The sequence below is a fragment of the Polyodon spathula genome, chromosome 2 (assembly GCF_017654505.1).
Source record: "Polyodon spathula isolate WHYD16114869_AA chromosome 2, ASM1765450v1, whole genome shotgun sequence".
NCBI lineage: Eukaryota > Metazoa > Chordata > Actinopteri > Acipenseriformes > Polyodontidae > Polyodon > Polyodon spathula.
The window spans coordinates 8,909,052-8,929,370 of record NC_054535.1 but is presented as its reverse complement, the minus strand read 5'-3'; the positions used below and the strand labels follow the sequence as shown (position 1 = coordinate 8,929,370).

Sequence of the window (20,319 nt, the reverse complement as noted above, 5' to 3'; positions counted from 1 at the left end):
TTCTAGCCCATGATGAACTATGATCCCATGATAACAGGGTGGCACATCAGGAGCTTGACATACATTGAACACTTTTTGTATTGTTTTGATAAGACACAGCTTCACAGAGAGTGGTATATATCGTTATCTGGAAAGATACATGCTGAAATTGCCAGTGTATCAGCACTACTTAAAAACTCCAGTTTAGCCTGTGTCATTGCGATTCACAGTAGTAAAGGGTTAGCTAGCCCATGCCATGCAGAGCAAACAGGCCAGGAGAATCACACAGATTGGATGAAACCCCATTAGCTGTAATTGTGTATCTTGCTGTTAGCTTACTCTGGGGCAATTCTAAAGGGAAGGTTTTCTTAGAGTAACATTATACAGGGATTTGTTTGCTAAGAGTTCTCTATGATTAAACATAGGGGCTTCATCTTTTTTAAATGAGGCGTGCCGATAATGAATTGGAAAGAAAAAAAATGGCACAGTTTGTGCAAATATTATTAATTCCCAAAGGCATTAACAACAGGGACATAACTGATTAAAATAATGCTGAAAAGAGATTTGGCAGTTTCATAAAGCTCAAGGTAAAGAATCTAATACATTAATGTTTTAATGGCGTAGATTTGCAGTTGCTTATAAGTGCCGATATGTGCGGTCAAACGTTATGTAATGTCAATAAACAGATATTTTAATGGACACTTCACATGTTATGAATATAAATGGGTTTATGGACATGGCAAGTATGCTGAAAAAGATATGAAGGAAACTTGTGCATTGTCTCCTAAGAGTTCGAGGAAATTAGTTTCCATGGAAACCAATTAGGTGGCATTTAAACTGAAGTGAAAGGGTATCAGTATGCACAGTAAAAAGCATTCAATCATAAAATAGTGTGCATTAAAATTGAAGTCAGGTCTCTATTTTGCAAGAACTGAAGGCTGGCAGTTGTAGATAAAGTTGGCTGTTTTGACAATCAGAAAAGGGGAAAAAAAGGTATAAAAAAGAGCAAAGCAAATATTTGTTTTTGGAAGAGAGATGCATTGTCACCAGAGCAGCCAGCACAGCGAAAGGCTGAATGGAGGCACAGGGCTGGTCTTTTATGGAAGTCAGATGAATTTCATGCTTCTTAACGCTCTCTATGATGGCAGGAATTTTCACTGCAGTCTGGCTCCATCCCCAGTGCGAACAAAATGGGAAATGCCATTAAAGTTCTCTCTGCTTTGGACAGCAAGAGGCAACAGACGTGGCATCGTCAGCAGCCAGCAAGAGGGGCTTTTTTATTTTATTTTTATAAGACTTGAGTAGCCCAGTGATTAAAAGAAAATAGACCCAAAGGGCCTGATAAACAAAAAAAAAAGTTTGAGTTGAAGTTTATTCACTTCCTGGACTTTGTGGTATCATTGACACATTGTAACATGGCTGCCTGTCCTTATTAAAATGCCACTCGTTAGAGAGAGAGAATAAGCGCTTAACTGCAGCAGTGAGGTGAAAGTTCAGCAAGGTCTGTCTGAAAGTAAAGAGTTCACTATACTTCTTTTTAATTGTGCTGGTAGCACTTGACTAGCTGTAAAAGCCTGCAGGAGACTGTTAATATACTCAGCATTGTCTCTTCTTTTTTGTGCTTGTGATTCTTTTCCCCCCCTGTAGTGCAAAGAAATGTAACTGTGGATGTCTACTCCAGTCCCTTGTCAAATGAATCAACTTGAAGGTACTCCTTCTGGATCGTGCCACTCGGAATTTTTCAGCTGGACAATCGCCATTCACACATTCTTATAACTAATAGGATTAGGGGCGGCACAAAGGGATTTGAACAAGATAATTAGTTTACTTCTTAGCCCTCAATGTTACAGGGGGAAATCTTTCTGAGAAAAAAGATAGACAAAAGAGGTCAGAAAATGTCTGGGAAATGAGGTAAGGTCTTTCAAATGGGGGCTTCATCAACACTGAACTTGTGAAAAGCTCTAAGAGTATAAGTTCTTTACCACAGACAGCTTGACTCCTTCGCTTGGGCCATCAGAGGTGCAAAAAAAAAATAAAATAATTGAATGTCAGGTACTTTGTACAGCAAAGAGCATTCATTTAGCTGCAGTCTTTATGTCACTCACTTGCTCAGGAATTAAATAGGAAATGAAATGCAAGGCAGCAGGGCTCGCAAATTATGTGATGAAGTTATCCAAAATGTAGCTGGAGTTATAAAAAACAGAGAAATAATAGACAGGTTCACTTAAAAAGTGGTAGTTTTATATAGTTTGTCTAAATTATAATTAAAACATTTTGGAAATTACACCAAAAATGAAGCACAGTTCATAAGCCTCTCGTTTCTTTGAATATTTTCACATGGTTCAGGTCTTCTTATGTAAGGGATAGACAAAAGTTAGGCTCTGGGTTAATCCCTATTTGCAAAGTTGACCTGCTGCAGAAAAAACACTAAAATCTCCATGTAATACACCACAGAGGAGTGTAATTCTTTACAAAATCAATTCTAGATTTCTAGCGGTTTGCATCTTATTAAAAAAAGATGCACAATTACTGTATTGCATTTGTTTCTTTATTTTGTTGTCATACTTGCTTACAGATGTAACAGATTTCTCAAGGTTTATGTCTTACCTAAGTGAGATGGAAATCTGTAAACAGTGATATATTGTGTGAATGTGTGTGTGGCAAGACTTTCACTTCTAAAGGAGCAGCAGGAAGCACTTCATAGTTCCTGCCCATATTTCCCTGTCTCTAAAACTCCTATAAAGCCACCATCTTGATCAAAGCTGTCAGAAATTGTTAAGAAGCATGCCGCCCTGGCCCAGGAGGTATAGTGACCACGCTCCTCCACGATCAGGCGGAAGAAACAGCAGGGGCTGCTCTAATGAACTGTCCAGCAGCTCTGCTGAACCGGCTCCTTCATTTAAGTAGAGTGCTTGGGGTGTGGGGAGGCCAGAATCCAGGGAAGAGAACACAGTTTCAGTGGATACAGAGGAGGAGGTGTTGCTGAGCTGGTAAAAATGTGCTAGTTTTTATTTTATTATTTTAAAGCCCTTGTCTTGATTCATGCAAGTTTTTTTTAATATTTCAATGCACAGAGGCAGCAACAGTACTATAAATCCAGCACCTATGTAAATTGCTTTGATCATCTTTGTAAATAACTCCAGTCCTATCTGATTGCAAAAAGGGTAGCCTTACACGTTATGTTTATTTATTTTTTAAATCCACAAGCACAAAATAACGAACAACTAAATAAATCTTGCATTGATAAGATTAGTATCACCACTATATCTCTATGGATCACAACATCAGTAACTAAATACCAGTCCTACATTGTAGACAAAGTATAGAGAGAGATTAAGGTGTTTGTATTCTAACAGGTTCTTCTAAACCTCCTGAGTCTATTAGCTAAATTTTTACTGAAAGCTTGCATCTATGTTTACATATTTAGGGCAATTTTGCAATGGAAGCATTTCTAAAAGAAAGCATTTACAGCTTTCTTAGTCTTCCTCTGAGAGTGTCTGAAGAATCTAATTTAATTTAATTTAATTTGAATGGTTATATAAAGAATTCTGCAAATGCAGAATACCAATATTAATATAAAGTTTGTACAGTAATTATAGGTTAAATGTAGAAAAAAAATACATATCCTAATGGGGTAGATTTCATGTTGAGAAATGTAATTATTTTTCAAATGTTGATATATGATTTTACATTATAAACACTGAGTGATTATGCTAAAAAAAAAAAAAAAAAAAAAGCTGCAGTGCTAACAAAACCAAGTACATTAGACATGCTTTTTTTAAAATTATATTTACGCAGGACCCCTGATGGAAGAAATGTGGCTTTGTTGATTGTAATGAATATTGAAGTTTGTCAACCTGTCATTGCTCAGTGACAAAGTGCATTTTTCTTTTTCATTTCATTATCGTGCTTTCAGAGCATCATGAAAGACTTTTCAGGAATTTGCCAGCAGGAGGTAGAAAAAAATCAACATTAAACAATGCAGTATTTCAAAGAACAAGAGTAAATGAATGCTTTTTTTCTGTCCATCATGATATACAGTCTCCCTAGAGCTGCAGCTTGCACATAGGCCTGGTGAGGTTGCGTTATCTATGGTCCATGTGGGGGCCATGTGTCACTCTTTCAATGAAGATATACAGCTCTGAGTATAAGTAAAGAGGACCATCTGATTAATATACATCAACTATTCTCGTGTTGCAGCCTTTAAATCAATGTATTGCCCATTTGTGCAGATGGTAGTTATTTTTCTTGTGAAATAATGTACTGTAATATAAAGTACAAGACACACACATTTCTTTGAGAATTGGATAGATAGCCATATGGTTCAGTGTTGCAGCTGGTACATCAGTAAGTATTAAAACAATAATATAATCCAGCTTAGTTCTCAGGTGATTTATAATATTATTAACTTTTAACCCTCTTGTTATTTAAAGGTCTACTGGGTGGTTGATACTGCTGGATTCTCTTAGTACTTCCAATCATACTTTGAGAAACAGTTTTAACAATAACATTGGTGGTAAGATCGATTTGTAGAGTGGTAGAATAGTTGTAATGCCTGAAGAAAATCTTAATATGCAATAATGCAGCCCTGTAGTATACACTGCACATATTCTAGCAGAAAGTTTGAGGTGTGTTCTGCTTAGTCTATATGTTCTCGAACTAGTCACAATGGTAAAGGGTGCATATAAGTTTCATCATACATAAATACCTTTGACATATTAGCTGGTTCACACCTCTTCCAGCATGACACTGTACCAGACAGTATATAAACGGTAGTTTACAGACACATCCCTTAACTCAGTTTAGAACTCCATAATTTAAACCAATATATTGTGCTGTCTTAATTGCAATATACTGGTTGTGTGAAAATAAATACATTATATAGCAACATTTGGCAAAATACATACACACCATTTTGGCTTGTTTTATTATCTCTTAGATATAGTAAACCACTGGCTGGCACCATCAAGAAATATTGGATGTCATGTGAACTGTACAGAAAAGATGTTGGATTCCGAAAACATTATGTACTGAAGTTCAGACAGTCCTGCAAACATCTCTATACCCTGAGAAGCAGACTTCAAATGACTGTACTGTACCAAATGCAATTTCAAGAACAAAAAAAAAGCAATGTGTTTTAGTAGACTGACTAATAAAGCACTGCATACGCAGCTGATTAGATTATGTGTCCCTTCATCGCAGGTGCCAGATGCAGTGGATCTTAAGCATGTAAAGACGTGTGGGAAATATAAATTGCAGAGATGAGCTTCAGTGGCAGGAATGAAAATGCATTTAGTTTCTGTATATTAAGAGCTTGTCTTGTTAAACATGACAGGAAGAGATGATACCAGATAATAAAAGTAGTATCTGTAGGGGGGATGTCACAACAATTGACAGGTAGTAATTTACTTCCTGTAAAAACTCCATCCCTAATAAACCACATACAGTCTCAGACTGAGACAGTCAAAGGTGCTTCCTATCATTCTCAGTCAATGTGACACATAATAGCACGCCACTTTGGGTAGCCATAATTGCATTTTCTGAGAAAATTGTACATTGTTAAAAAATAAATATATTTGGCACATCCTATATAAAGTGTTTGCTCTATTGTGACTGAAAGCTGTCACAATCATGCATGTCCTCACGGATGTGAGTTTTTCTCAATTAAACTCAGCCCTTGAGCACACCCCTTTGATACATCTCAGTGGATTCCACTAAGGGTTTGTTTCTTCTTTCAAGACAACTGCTGTTCACAGGTTAAGAGTGCAGGCTCTACAGCTGTGTTCATATCTCCCCTGCCATCGGGGGTCTACGCTTTCGTTAGAAACGTGACAACCTCCCGTCAGTGCTGTTCAATCTAATGCTGTATAACATGGACTACTTTACCGTGGAAACGCGATAAGTCTTTGTGTCTTTGATTTCTGGAGGGCTCTTTTATTAGAACAGTTTTTTCTTCAGTAAGGTTCAAAGTGGTCCTTTTCTTTAAAAGACGTTTCATGAATTGCAACTTTGTAATGGCCACTTCCTTGTCTCTAAACTAGGCCTTTCAGCGCATGTTTTAATTGGTCCGACAAAATGAAAGAGAAGTTAAGCAGGAAACGAAATGAATTATAGATTTTTTTTTTTTTTCACATCCAATGAATGCAGGAATACAACTTAAGATCTTTTTTTTTTTTTTTTCCCAGTAACAAAATTATAATGAGGGAAATTGTGTCTGTTTATGTGCAGTGTGTTGTAAAGTATGTCTATATTAACATTGCAGAAGTTTTGGTGCTTAAGATTATTACATATACATTTGTATATGCTGTATAAAAGAAGTACCACACTATGATGTATATCCTTTTGAAATCGTATTTAGGTATTGGTGGTATAGGCAGTATATTCCTTGATGTTGTCAGGCTATATTGGGCCGCATTGATTTTGTGGTCGATAGTTTGACTCTCACAGTAAGATTGGAGTTTGAGGTTGTTAGCATTTATACTAACAAGTGTAACTGGATGGTTATATCTATGTGGACAAGAGCTGCTGCTGTTGAGATATTATTAACATAGTGTAAGTCTTCCAGTTGACATGGGCCATATTTCATTGTGCAAAGCCAAATAACTCCTAGAATTTTTTTTTCTTTTTAGTTGTACACCCATAGGACAGTGTATTTTAAGCAGTTTATGAGGAAAAGCAATGAGAATCACCATTTACTACTGTGAATTTAGTAACTGCTAGATTGTCATTCAAGTAAATGTCATGGTGATTGTAATAAATGTAATGTATGATACCTTTTTATTTATTTTTTTGATAATCTATGTTTTGGATTTTGTTGTTTTTATGTTACATGCGGTTTTAAAATGTTCATTGACCTTTCCATACAGAAACATTATTTATTGATAAAGACTACCTCTGAGCCAGTTCACTTAATCACATAGAACATAAGAGTAGAACATTCCTATAATGTAATGCTTACTTGGGAACTTGCTCCCTGTTCTGCGATCAATAGGAAAATATTTCTGTTAATGCATACCAGATGACTTTGTGAAGCTGCGCATTGCTGACAAGAAACAGCTTTGATCGGTCAGGGGAGGTATTTCTCAGGTTACCATTTGAGAAATTGCTATATTCATTTCTCTAACACTCTTTATATTTTTGTAGGTTTAATTTCCATTTTTATTTCCCTTTTAACACAATTGTGTTGCAAAACCCGATTTGTTTTCTCTCTGCCCAGCTTTTTGTTTGGATACATTTTCTTTACCTTGTTTAATTCTTTGCAGCCATTTTCTGATTGCTCTTCAAGAATCTGAACTCGTCACTGGTTCTTATGAAATTAGTCGATGGCAGTACAGATTTATATTCTTGCTGATCTCAGTCCAAGGGACGTTACCTTGGACGAAAATAAAATGATCAGTAATTACATTTACAAGCAGACTGCCATCTTAAAAAGATGAATTGTTCCACAGTTCAGAGGACAGAGGCTGCATTAGGAACCCCGGTACAATATCCTGACTTACAACAAAAAAGAGATTTGAGGTTGGTTTCTTCAAGCAAGGATGGGCTTGATAATGTATTTCAGGGATCTGTTTTCCTCATGATGAAATTGTGGAGTGCTATTGTAAAACTGGGTGACCTTGATGACATCTAGAACAAAAGATGTTACTTCGTTGACTTGTTGAACAAAATACATTTTTTTAGACTTGTTTATCGTGTAATAAATTGTTCCAAATGAAAGTAATTCATTTTGAGTATCTAAATTAAGATTCTGTTTTCTAAAAAGGAACTTTATTTTGCTTTATTGATTAAATGTATTGTACAGGCACATTATTGAATTTGCAGAATGGATGCCATTCTGTTTTAGAAAAGGGAGAAGACCAAAATGTTTTATATCTGTATAGAACACATATCCAATTCTAAAGCAATATAATTGATTGCCTGTAAGTTCCAACAGCACCTGAATATACTAGACATCTGTAAGACAGAATTCAGATTGGTTTACTTAGCTCTTTGTTATATGAATGTTTCATCCTTAGTTTTACTTGTATCAGTTTATTTGGGCACATAAACAAGGAATTAATCATAATCACAAATATTGACATCAGCTCTCACTGTTTGAAGTAGAAGGATAATTGTGTCAGGTGTGGAATAATCACTGCTCTTCTGTTCAACAACAAATTGATCATAATTGAATATAGTTTGTGCTGATGGCAAATTTCAGCATCTGAGTCCATACTGCCTACCTAGTATTAGCAAATTAGTTCAAAATGTATCCTATGTAGAGGACAGTTCAGTGATCATCACAGTAAAATAAATAACTTTATAGGAATGATGATCTAACCTTAATTAAGTTATCAGACTGCTAACAAAGGCAGAGCTGTTATCATCTTATCTCAGGAGAACAGCATTAATGAAGCACAGAAATACAATTACTAAAGACAAAGACATCCTCAAAGGAGATGCTACCTTCTCTTTTGAAGCAAACTTGTTAGACAAATTTCTCAAGCAAAATGGATCCAAATATACATTCAGTCAGGATAAATAACCACCTTTATTATTATACAAATCTTACAGATTTCCAAAAACATTGAACTCAACTAATGGGTTTATAAAAATAAAAAGTAGTTGGTGCACAGCCTTATCCCTTGGAGAATCCCGATGCCACCTACTAAAAAACAAACAGTAAAATTATAAATCTATGTGACGTGTTCAATCCCGGTGAACAAAAATGATTAGACAGAGGAGCATCGTATACTATCTCCTCCCAGTGGAACATAGAGGCTGAGAGATTCAGAGAGAATCCCTATTTGCTTATAATTAGTGCGCTGTGTTCATCCTGGTGAAAAAAAAAACAAAACCAAAGCAAAAAACCCAAACTAAAATATATAAAAGAGAAAAATATAAAAATAAAAAATAATTATATCACATAATGTGGTATCTACTTTTGCGTGACTAGGCAACGGAGGGAAGAAAAAAAAACTAAAATCTCTAGGGACCCTACACCTTTAGCCACCTCCCCTCCAGGCCTAAAAAAATAGCATAATTATACATAATAGGTGGCATCATAGCAGAATGCAGTTTGTTATTGTTTTTCTTTCAATATATGCAAGGATATGGTAGGGTTGAATCCTGGAATAAAGTCTTTCTTTAGGTTGTTGGTAACAGATGTTGTTAGGCAATGAGAATGTTTTTAATAATGTTCCTTATGTAGATCTCAGAAGGCTCAGAATACCACTGATCAAGCTTTTTGATGACATGCACAGGAATATTTCACTGAGCAGCTGTGGTTGCAGCTCCAATCCTGAAGGAACGGCACGAATAGTTCAAAGAAGAAAGGCTGCCTTTTTGGAGTCTTGCAGAAAACAGGACCTGAAAACTGCTGGGTTCTGCGCAGTTAGAAGCAGCAGGTCCCGAGGTGCGCATTGGGGTTTGGAGGCCATATTTCAGCATGGAAGCGTAGGGACAGAAAAAAAAAAAAACAGAGTTAGTGTGAGCAATGTGAAGAGTTTCTCCATTTAGTTTATCAGATTTACTTTGTTTACGAAAGATAGAACCACCCCCTGAACTGCAGTAGGACCCGGTCAGGCAGCCAGAGAGAGCAGAAAAGGGCAAACTCAAACTGCACAACACTCTACATGCTCCAAATGCACAGAATACGTCACCTGAGATCGAAGTTCAAGGTTCACACAAACTTCAACAAAAATGCCTTGACAGGCAGCTGGAAGTAGAAAGAGCAATTAATACAATTAGTACAATATTTTTTTGCATGCTATACAATGTATACATAAAAAAATGTATACATAATACATGACCTGAGATTGTAGTTTAAGGTCACCTATGCAGCAGTCCGATGATGCATCAAGGAACAGGTTTCAGTGGGGATTTTGTCATGCTGGAGGAACCCACAGTAGCAGAGACAAAGTAGTTTCTTGAAGGACATCCTTGAATGGGGAGAAGCATCTGGAGAGCAGAGCACTGACAGAACTCCAGGACTCCTTCGTGATATGAAGTTTGGAATATGGTTAGAGTAGATCTTAGCTGCCCTGCAGCATCATTTGTATCCTGAATGTTGGCGCAGATCTTTGAATGTCCCGCAGCGTCATTTCCAAATTAGAATAGATTTTCTATTAGATCCATTGAGATGGTTTATTGATCTTGACAACTGGTGTGTGAGTGATAGGACGTCCAGTTCATCAGGGGTTGGAAACAATACATTAGAGAAGCAAGTATAATAGATTCTAAGATGACAAGCAGCTTTTGTAAAACTGTTTAGAGATGGCTCTTTAACTTAACTGAAGTAATTCCCTTCTGGTAATGCGAATGCTGAAATTGAATGTCCCAGGGAAATTACTGTTTGAATTGTCCTTGAATAATTGGCTGAGTGACATTTAAAGAAATCTGAAAACCAAATTCTGAGGGGATCTTGAATTGTGTTAGCTGCAGCAATGGCATAGTGTTGTATCAGGTGATAGACAACCTACTTGCAATGTTAGGGAATGCTACAGGAGACCAAAAAAAAAAAAAAAAAAAACTAACCTAAGATTTTGCAGCATGTTTAACAGCACAGCTGGAAAAGAATACACAGATGTGGTACTTAGAAATGACAACGAGGTAGCAATCATCAAATTGTATGATAAGGAGATACTTCTGCTTCTACTTGTGATTCAGTTAAGCCGCAGGTCACTTGCCGTCATTTATCTAAAAATGACAAACGGTACCTTGACATCCCACTGCCCCAGACAGTTGCTGCCTACAACAAATCAATGGGTTGAGTTGATCACATAGATCGACAGATTGCTTGCTACAGAATTGCCTACAAAACAAATAAATGGTCTGTAAGGGTAATTTTTCCCATGGCTTATTTGACAGCAGCTTATACTTGGCTTCAGTACTATTCACAATGCAAGACATTGGCTGTACCATGTAGAGAGGTTAGGCAATACCTGCATTTTTAGACGCAATTAGTAGAGCAAGTCATTCTATTTGAAGAGAATTAAACCACTTCATCCTCAGAATCCAGTGAAGATGACAAAAAGATTTAAAAACACACTTTGACTCTACTGCCTCCATGAAAATCAAAGATATAGAAGGCAGCTCATTTCCAGAAGGTACAAAAATTCAGGCTGTTCTGGAAGATTTCAAGTTTGATGTATCAAGGGTAACTTGTGCCTGAATAAACGCTGAAACTGCCTCAAAGGTTTCCATACATAGGACAAAAAGTCCACATATACAAGTAAAAAGACAAGGTGTCAAGTTTAAAATTCTGTACTATGGCATGGCTAGACAGATTACCAAAAAAGCAAGCAATAGTTCAAACGTTTTAATTTTTTATTTTTGAATTAGCAGAGATTGCTGCTTTAAAAGCTTCCACACAAGCTTCCATGGCTTTTGATGGGCTTTTATTTCCTTTGTTGTAAGATTGGACTTATTTAAGTCTTCGATTTGATATTTCTCATCTGATGTGCTCCTGATGTATGACATTCTGTACGCACAGTTTTTATGTGTGTGTGTGTGTGTGTGTATATATATACACACACACACACACACACAGTGCCTATAGAAAGTCTACACCCCCTTTCAAAATGTTCACCTTTTGTTGCCTTATAGCCTGGAATTAAAATGCATTAAAATAGTTTACACATCCTACCCCACAACTTCCAAGTAAAAAAAAAATATCTAGAAATGGGTAGAAAATTAATTCAAAATACAAAACTGATACAGCTTGGTTGGATAAGTGTCCACCCCCCTTGTAATAGCAATCCTAAATTAGCTCAGGTGTAACCAATCACCTTCAAAATCACACACCAAGTGGCCTCCACCTGTGTTAAATTGTAGCGATTCACATGATTTCAGGATACATTCAGCAGTTCCTGTAGGTTCCCTCTGCTGGGTAGTGCATTTCAAAGCAAAGACTCAACCGTGAGCACCAAGGCACTTTCAAAAGAACTCTGAGACATATCAGGGGATGGGTATAAAAAAAATATCAAAGGCATTGAATATCCTTTGGAGCACAGTCAAGTTGATTATTAAGAAATGTAAGGTGTGTGGCACCACCAAGACCCTGCCTAGATCAGGCTGTCCCTCCAAACTGGATGACTGAGCAAGAAGGAGACTGATCAGTGAGGGTACCAATAGGCCAATGGCAACTTTGCAAGAGCTACAGGCTTTGTTGGCAAAACTGGACAAAGTGTGCATGTGACAACAATATCTCAAGCACTCCACAAATTAGGCCTGTATTTTAGGGTGGCAAGAATTAAGCCATTACTCAAGAAAGCCCACCTTGAATCCCGTTTGAACTATACAAAAAAACACCCAGGAGATTCTGTAGTCTTGTGGCAAAAAGTTTTGCTGTCTGACGAAACTAAAATTGAACATATATATATTTAACAAATCTGAATTTGTCTCATCTTTGTGGCCCAACGACATGCCAAATTTCAGTATATTGTAAGCCAAAACCCTTGCATTTAAATAACGCCTATGCATTTTCCTAGTATACTTCGTTTCCATGAACAGCCAACTCCAGTGCTCTCCAATTTGTTTGATTTCTCCCAGAACTCGAGGGAGGAGTTTCCGAGTTGTCACGTGATTTGGCAGAATACTATCGATTTCCACCAGAAGTACTTGCGAGTTAAAGGTCAAAATATGAATTAGCTGCAGTATTAGTTGAATTGTTGCCGATTTAAAAGATAAATTCATCCAGATATTCTTACTGTACGTATTTGTTCATGCAGTTAATACATATCCTGTGACAGACACATGGAGTACAAGTAGCGCTTGGAAAGACTAACTTTGTAAAGTATGACTGTTGTGCTGTGATTCTGTGAGACATTACCAACTGTGAATGATGATTTTCTTTTTCTGAAATCCTGATGTGTGTGACTGCTCTAGCATTTGGCTATGCTCCATGGAAGTGATGCTTCTGATGGTGCATTGGATGTGTGTCCCGGGTTTTTGCACAAGCAAGGTGTCGCAGTCCTGAATTTGATTATGCAATGCAAGGAGAAATAACAATATTGATGGTATACGTTCCTACCTAATGAATTTTTGAGATGAGGATTACTGGGATGAAGGGACTGTGGCTTTTGTAAGATAGGTGTGGGTTTTATGATGATTCCTATCAGGATGTTTCCTCCCAAATCCTGTACTGGTCTACACTTGGAGAGCTGAATACATAAAACGAAGGTAACGGACAATGTCGATACGACTGGCAGGGGTACGCAACTGAACAAACAACAAGCGGTAAATTCAAAGGCACGACAAGACTGCGTTTGTGAAAAAGGTATATATATATGCACCTTACAGGTTAATTAGAACTTGAGGCAGTAGCCTTGCAGCTTAACTAATGAATGTAGCAGGCATTTGTGCTATAGATTTTCTGCCTGAGCCTTTCTAATCTACCAAAACGTGTTAATATCAAAAAGCAATAAAACATCAAAAGCACACATTTTTTGCTTACTGTAAAAAGCTCTAGTTAAATCCCTCAAAAACTTTCTCAGTAAGCAGAAGGGTATCAACTATTATTACAGAGACCTGAAATACTGAAGAACTGAAGCTTTTTCTCAGACAACTTTGGACCAGCAGTGACTACAATAAAACAATGTACAGAGAAAAACTGTTTAGAGAGAAAGTCTTATTAATCTTATTTGATTTATTAGGCACCAGGCAAGAAAAACTAAATTCCTTAGACATTATGTTTCTGATTAAAGATAACAAGATTACACCCAGATTGTATTATAAGGTGATGAGAAGTTAAATTTCTTTGTCACCCAAATTCAAGTCGGGCACAATAGCATTGCGAAACATATACAACAAAGAAGATAATTATTCACAAACTGAATTGCAATAAATGTACTGCCTCAATGCCAGAATTCTGGATGACTCAGAAATTTGAAACCTGTACGTCTTTAGCTGAACAATAGAACACTGTAATAGGATCATACAAACAACAAGGGAAATATTAAAGTGAAAAACTTCCCCTCCACTATTTCAGATATTTAAGAACTTATATAAGATTGGGTTTTGGTAGGAAGGCGGTACATGAAACTCGTGCTTATATCAACTTTCTAAATTATGGTACACACAAAATCCTGCCCTGGAATGATCTAGTTACAACCCAAAAAACAAACCAAAATTTAATTTAGTGTACAGGTGATAAACGTGGCATAAACTATTCCTGGAAAATATTTGTTTACTTGGCCAGTGGTCAAATGCTTTTGCACACCCTTGTTTAACACAGCATCGATGAAGGAATGCACAAAGGCTATAGTTACCTGGAAGTTTCCAGAGCTCTTTGAATCAGATTCTTATTATTTACTGGTAAGAATGGAATTGTCGGACAAGTCAGTCAAATCCAAAAGTGACTGCAGGCTGAAGAAATATTTTTAAAAAGCACATTAGCTGTTCATGAGATTAGAATTGTGCGACATCAGCAGACCTGCCCATCAGTGAAACAATTCTCTAGGTTTGTTTAGAACGAACCATTCAAAGATGGACTTGACATCCAAACTAATGCCTCTTTCCTGCTGGGCAGCTGCTACTCTATAAATGGTTTATATTTAAGCAACAGGCTGCAACCCAAGATTTTCCACATGGCTTTAAACTATCTTTTGCTGTAAACATGGCTTTCTAATATATACAATTTTAATTCTGACAGCTCCTGGCTAACTTTTTTTTTGGTTTGTTATATTTTGCATGCATCTTCTTGGGACTGGGAGACAGTCAACTGGGAGACAGTCAACATGGTTTTAGGAAAGGGAGATTGTGTCTAACTAACTTGCTTGATTTTTTTGAGGATGCAACATCGATAATGGATAACTGCAAAGCATATGACATGGTTTATTTAGATTTCCAGAAAGCTTTTGACAAAGTCCTGCACAAAAGATTAATTCTCAAACTGAACGCAGTTGGGATTCAAGGAAACATATGTACATGGATTAGGGAGTGGTTAACATGTAGAAAACAGAAAGTACTGATTAGAGGAAAAACCCCAGAATGGAGTGTGATAACCAGTGGTGTACCACAGGGATCAGTATTAGGTCCTCTGCTATTCCTAATCTACATTAATGATTTAGATTCTGGTATAGTAAGCAAACTTGTTAAATTTGCAGACGACACAAAAGTAGGAGGAGTGGCAAACACTGTTGCAGCAGCAAAGGTCATTCAAAATGATCTAGACAAGATTCAGAACTGGGCAGACACATGGCAAATGACATTTAATAGAGAAAAGTGTAAGGTACTGCACGCAGGAAATAAAAATGTACATTATAAATATCATATGGGAGATACTGAAATTGGAGAAGGAATCTATGAAAAAGACCTAGGAGTTTTTGTTGACTCAGAAATGTCTTCATCTAGACAATGTGGGGAAGCTATAAAAAAGGCTAACAAGATGCTCGGATACATTGTGAAAAGTGTTGAATTTAAATCAAGGGAAGTAATGTTAAAACTGCAGAATGCACTAGTAAGACCTCATCTTGAATATTGTGTGCAGTTCTGGTCACCTTGCTATAAAAAAGATATTGCTGCTCTAGAAAGAGTGCAAAGAAGAGCGACCAGAATTATTCCGGGCTTAAAAGGCATGTCATATGAAGACAGGCTAAAAGAATTGAATCTGTTCAGTCTTGAACAAAGAAGACTACGTGGCGACCTAATTCAAGCATTCAAAATTCTAAAAGATATTGACAGTGTCGACCCAAGGGACTTTTTCAGCCTGAAAAAAGAAACAAGGACCAGGGGTCACAAATGGAGATTAGACAAAGGGGCATTCAGAATAGAAAATAGGAGGCACTTTTTTACACAGAGAGTTGTGAGGCTCTGGAATCAACTCCCCAGTAATGTTGTTGAAGCTGACACCCTGGGATCCTTCAAGAAGCTGCTTGATGAGATTTTGGGATCAATAAGCTACTAACAACCAAACGAGCAAGATGGGCCGAATGGCCTCCTCTCGTTTTTAAACTTTCTTATGTTCTTATGTTCTTAAGTAGAATAAATGTCTTACGTAATGTACACAATTATTTCAAGGACAGAATATCTGGCTTATGGGTATGTCAGACAAAAGGACATTTGCAAGTAATGTTGTAGCAACAATCCTGGCAATGGTACAGTAATGAAAATGAAGCTGACAGGCAGTATGATAGTGTAATTGTCAAAGGACTCCAAGTTATTGACCTTGTGTAGTACATCACATTACACCCATTTTCTACTTTGTTTCATTTTAATTAAAATATATTTGGAGATTATGTAATGCACACTTTGCATTTAACAGTTTGGTCACTTTTGACACCTCAAAAGACTATAAAATAAGTTTGACATCTGTTGAAACGACTCCCAGATTTCAGTGCCATTAATGAACCATATATATATAAAACTTTTTGCCACATGGCTACAGAATCTCCTGAGTGTTTTTTTGTATAGTTCAAACGGGATTCAAGGTGGGCTTTCTTGAGTAATGGCTTCCTTTTTGCCACCCTACCATACAGGCCTTATTTGTGGAGTGCTTGAGATATTGTTGTCACATGCACACTTTGTCCAGTTTTGCCAACAAAGCCTGTAGCTCTTGCAGAGTTGCCATTGGCCTATTGGTACCCTCTCTGATCAGTCTCCTTCTTGCTCGGTCATCCAGTTTGGAGGGACAGCCTGATCTAGGCAGGGTCTTGGTGGTGCCACACACCTTACATTTCTTAATAATCAACTTGACTGTGCTCCAAAGGATATTCAATGCCTTTGATTTTTTTTTTATACCCATCCCCTGATATGTCCCAGAGTTCTTTTGAAAGCGCCTTGGTGCTTACGGTTGAGTCTTTGCTTTAAAATGCACTACCCAGCAGAGGGAACCTACAGGAACTGCTGAATAACACAGGTGGAGGCCACTTAACTTGGTGTGTGATTTTGAAGGTGATTGGTTACACCTGAGCTAATTTAGGATTGCTCTTACAAGGGGGGTGGACACTTATCCAACCAAGCTATATCAGTTTTGTATTTTTAATTAGTTTTCTACCCATTTCTAGACTATTTTTTTTTTACTTGGAAGTTGTGGGGTAGGATGTGGAGATAAATAAAAAAACAAAAATAAACTATTTTAATGCATTTTAATTCCAGGCTATAAGGCAACAAAAGGTGAGCATTTTGAAAGGGGGTGTAGACTTTCAATAGGCACTGTGTGTGTGTGTGTGTGTGTGTGTGTGTGTGTGTGTATGTATATATATATATATATATATAGATAGATAGATAGATAGATAGATAGATAGATAGAGACCTAGTTCCTGTTTATTTTTATTTTCTTTTTTTCTTTGCGATACCTTGTTATAAACACAATGTTCTAGCTCAAATCAAGTTGCGATAACAACATCTGAAGGCTCCTATTTCATTTTGGAGCTATAGGATTTATTGTCAGAGCACAGTCATATTCTATTTTCCAGATTACTTAAAGTGCCTTGAAAATTAAATCACAGCAAACAGCTCCTTACTGCACATTCATCACAGAGCACTCAAATAACCTGAGCTGCCTCTCTTTAATACTCCTGCTCACTTAACGTATCACAAACCTGGGATGTTTCACACTGTTACGTAAAAATGTTTGTGTATCCCAATCTTCTACTGTTTTTTTTTTTTTTTAATAAAAACTGCATTATTAACATAATGGTTTACCAATGTGGACTTTTTAATTGGTTTAAATATTGTCCTTTAAAAGACAATAAGCGGCAGATTTATGATTTTTTTTTACCATTCTCCCTTTTGCTTTTCCACAGAGATCTGAGCGAAAACCAGATTCAGGGCATTCCAAGAAAAGCTTTTAGAGGGGCTGTTGATATAAAAAATCTGTAAGTATGTTTTAGATTTTGGCTTAATACCTGTTTTTAAATTTGTTAATTTGAAAAGAAATATGGGAGTATGTTCTGGGAGAGCAGATAGCTCTTCTGAAACATTTTCTGTTTATGTAAATCTCTTTTAGTACTTCTGTAATAATTTAAGACTTTTATGTCTATTGTCACTGCATGGCTGTTTTTCATATAGACTGCAGTGAGACTAAACTTTAAATAAAAGGTGTTCACAAGATAGAAAAAGCAATGCTGTTACATTAGAGGAGGGGACTTTCCACTGTGTTTTATTGGAACACCTTAGGACATTATTATCTTACCTGCCCGAAGAAGAACTTTCCTTGTGAATGGTGTTTGTACCCCAGGTATGACATCAGAAATAAAGGCTTTTTCATTGGATGTTCAGAGGCCAAATAGTTAAGGTTGTAACTTAATTTTATATTTGAAAAAGCTTTACAGTTGATAGTGTTTCAATGAATATGAGCGGTACTTTTTTGTTAATTGTTTTATTAACTTTTATATATATATATATATATATATATATATATATATATATATATATATATATATATGAGCGGTACTTTTTGTTATTTTTTTAAAACAATTAACAAATATATATATTCATCCTATATTTCATTATTTGTTTTTCTTTGTTTTAGGTAACTTCTATATGAATGCTATTCTGGCATACTCATGTTACATTTTAAATTTGTACCAAGCTAAAAGTTGCATCATGTTGTTGTTTCTTATAGCAGCCAGTTAAACTTTAAGTAATCTCCCATTTCCAGTCGCTGGGTCAGAGCCTTTCTCTTTACACAACTCCAGAATAGTGTTGATGTCACCAAGTGACTCTTGCCCACACTCTTGGGAATGGGCAAGCAAGTTAACAGCAAATGTTAGCTGAATTCCTGTGCATGTGTGTGTGTCAACTTGGCAAAAGTGTCAAAGATCTTTCTGTGTTTTATTTAGCCATAGATTATTTTCTAACTTTGAGATTTGTCCGTGTTCTAATGGGTTGGGCACATGCATGTGCTGTATAAATTGTAGCACAGTAAATAGAATCTGAAGGCGATAAATGTGGAACGTGCAGATGGAATTTAGGCTTTATTGGGACTTCTACCCTCAGTCGTGTAAAATGTGTTCCACCTGTATCTACTGCCAGTGCCAGATAGCCATGACTGTACTTTTACTATGCATGTCACAAGACACATAAAATGAAATAGATTTTGCTATCAGGGCTAATATCAAAATGCAATAAAATGTGTGCATACACCATACAGCCTAAAGGTAGTGGAGCCTGTATTTCAGTTCTTGCTGCATAATTTTTATGTAGCTCATACCATGCTACAGTGGAAATTAATAAATTCAAATGTTATTGTAGCCTCAAAATAGGATATGTAAAGCTACATAAAAATCATCAAGTTCTTTTTTTTATAAAACCTAACCTGCTGAAACTGAAGATGCAGAGTGTTTTAGACCCCTGTGTCGCTGGAAGTATGGGTATAAAGGCTTGTGTAGCTTAGATAAAAGAATCAATGGACTTTGTCTTGGGACAAGCAAGACTTGTAAAATAAATATTGCATCTCAATTGGTCTATTCATGCAGCTTTAGAGCTGCAATATAAAGTAAATATCGGGGGGAGAGAGATGATTGGCATAAAAGAAGAATTGAGCCATGTAATCCTCTTAAACGTTTTCAGTTCACAGGGCACCTGGGAGCTTGCCAGTAACATGGTGCTACAAAGTAAAGGAGAAATCCAGGGGACCAGGGAAAAAGCTGAATGTCATGGGATACAGCAGAGCTACCCTGTATTTCATGGTGGACAGTACTGCTAGATGTTACCCCGAGCCACAGACTCTAAAGTGGGGAGAGCTGATGATTTAGGAGATAGGAGGTAGCAGTGATTTATACATTGACAGCTAAGGAAAATGAGATATAGACAAAAACGTATATTAGTCCTCCATATTAACTTACAGACCGCATTAGGCAAATTAGATGATATTAAAAGATTTTGTCAATTTGTCACTAAACAATTTTCTCTTTTATTTTGTGTCAAGGGAACAGCTATGCCATTGTTGTAATTTAAGTGGCTTTGATGAATTGACCAGAGGGCTGAAGAAAATTAGGGTGAATATATTTTATGACAGAAAAATAGAGAGGCTATTAACTGAATTGTTAATGAAGTTAATCTTTTGAATAGTGTAAAGGGTAATACAAATGTTGTTCAGTTATGCTGTTGTGGACAAGAAGTATTGCTCTTGAGATAAATCTATCAATGGAAAGACATTTTATGTCTCACAATAGACCTTCTTCTATCAATAATAAATAGGGTTTCAACTTTGGGTTTTTTTTTCAGTGTATGGATAAAGGGCAAACAAGAGAGACTGTACATAATAATACAAAATATTAATTATATTCCATTCATCAAAAAATGGATGGAGTGAGTGTTAATATTTTCTATGGAGCTAAGTAAAATGGTTACTCACTTAACCTGAGTATCTAAAATACATTTAACTGACAGGCTTTCAATGCAGATTAAAGGTGC

General features: G+C 36.5%; 1 protein-coding gene across 5 annotated transcripts in view; it reads left to right on the top strand.

The window, feature by feature from the left end:
- LOC121329799 (slit homolog 2 protein-like) overlaps window positions 1-20,319 on the top strand; it is a 165,007-nt gene that overhangs the window by 85,248 nt on the left and 59,440 nt on the right. For all 5 annotated transcript variants that reach the window (XM_041275661.1, XM_041275643.1, XM_041275651.1 and 2 more), the window contains exon 5: window positions 17,706-17,777. In XM_041275661.1, coding sequence (XP_041131595.1) covers window positions 17,706-17,777 — 72 coding nt within the window. The remainder of the gene's footprint in view (window positions 1-17,705; window positions 17,778-20,319) is intronic.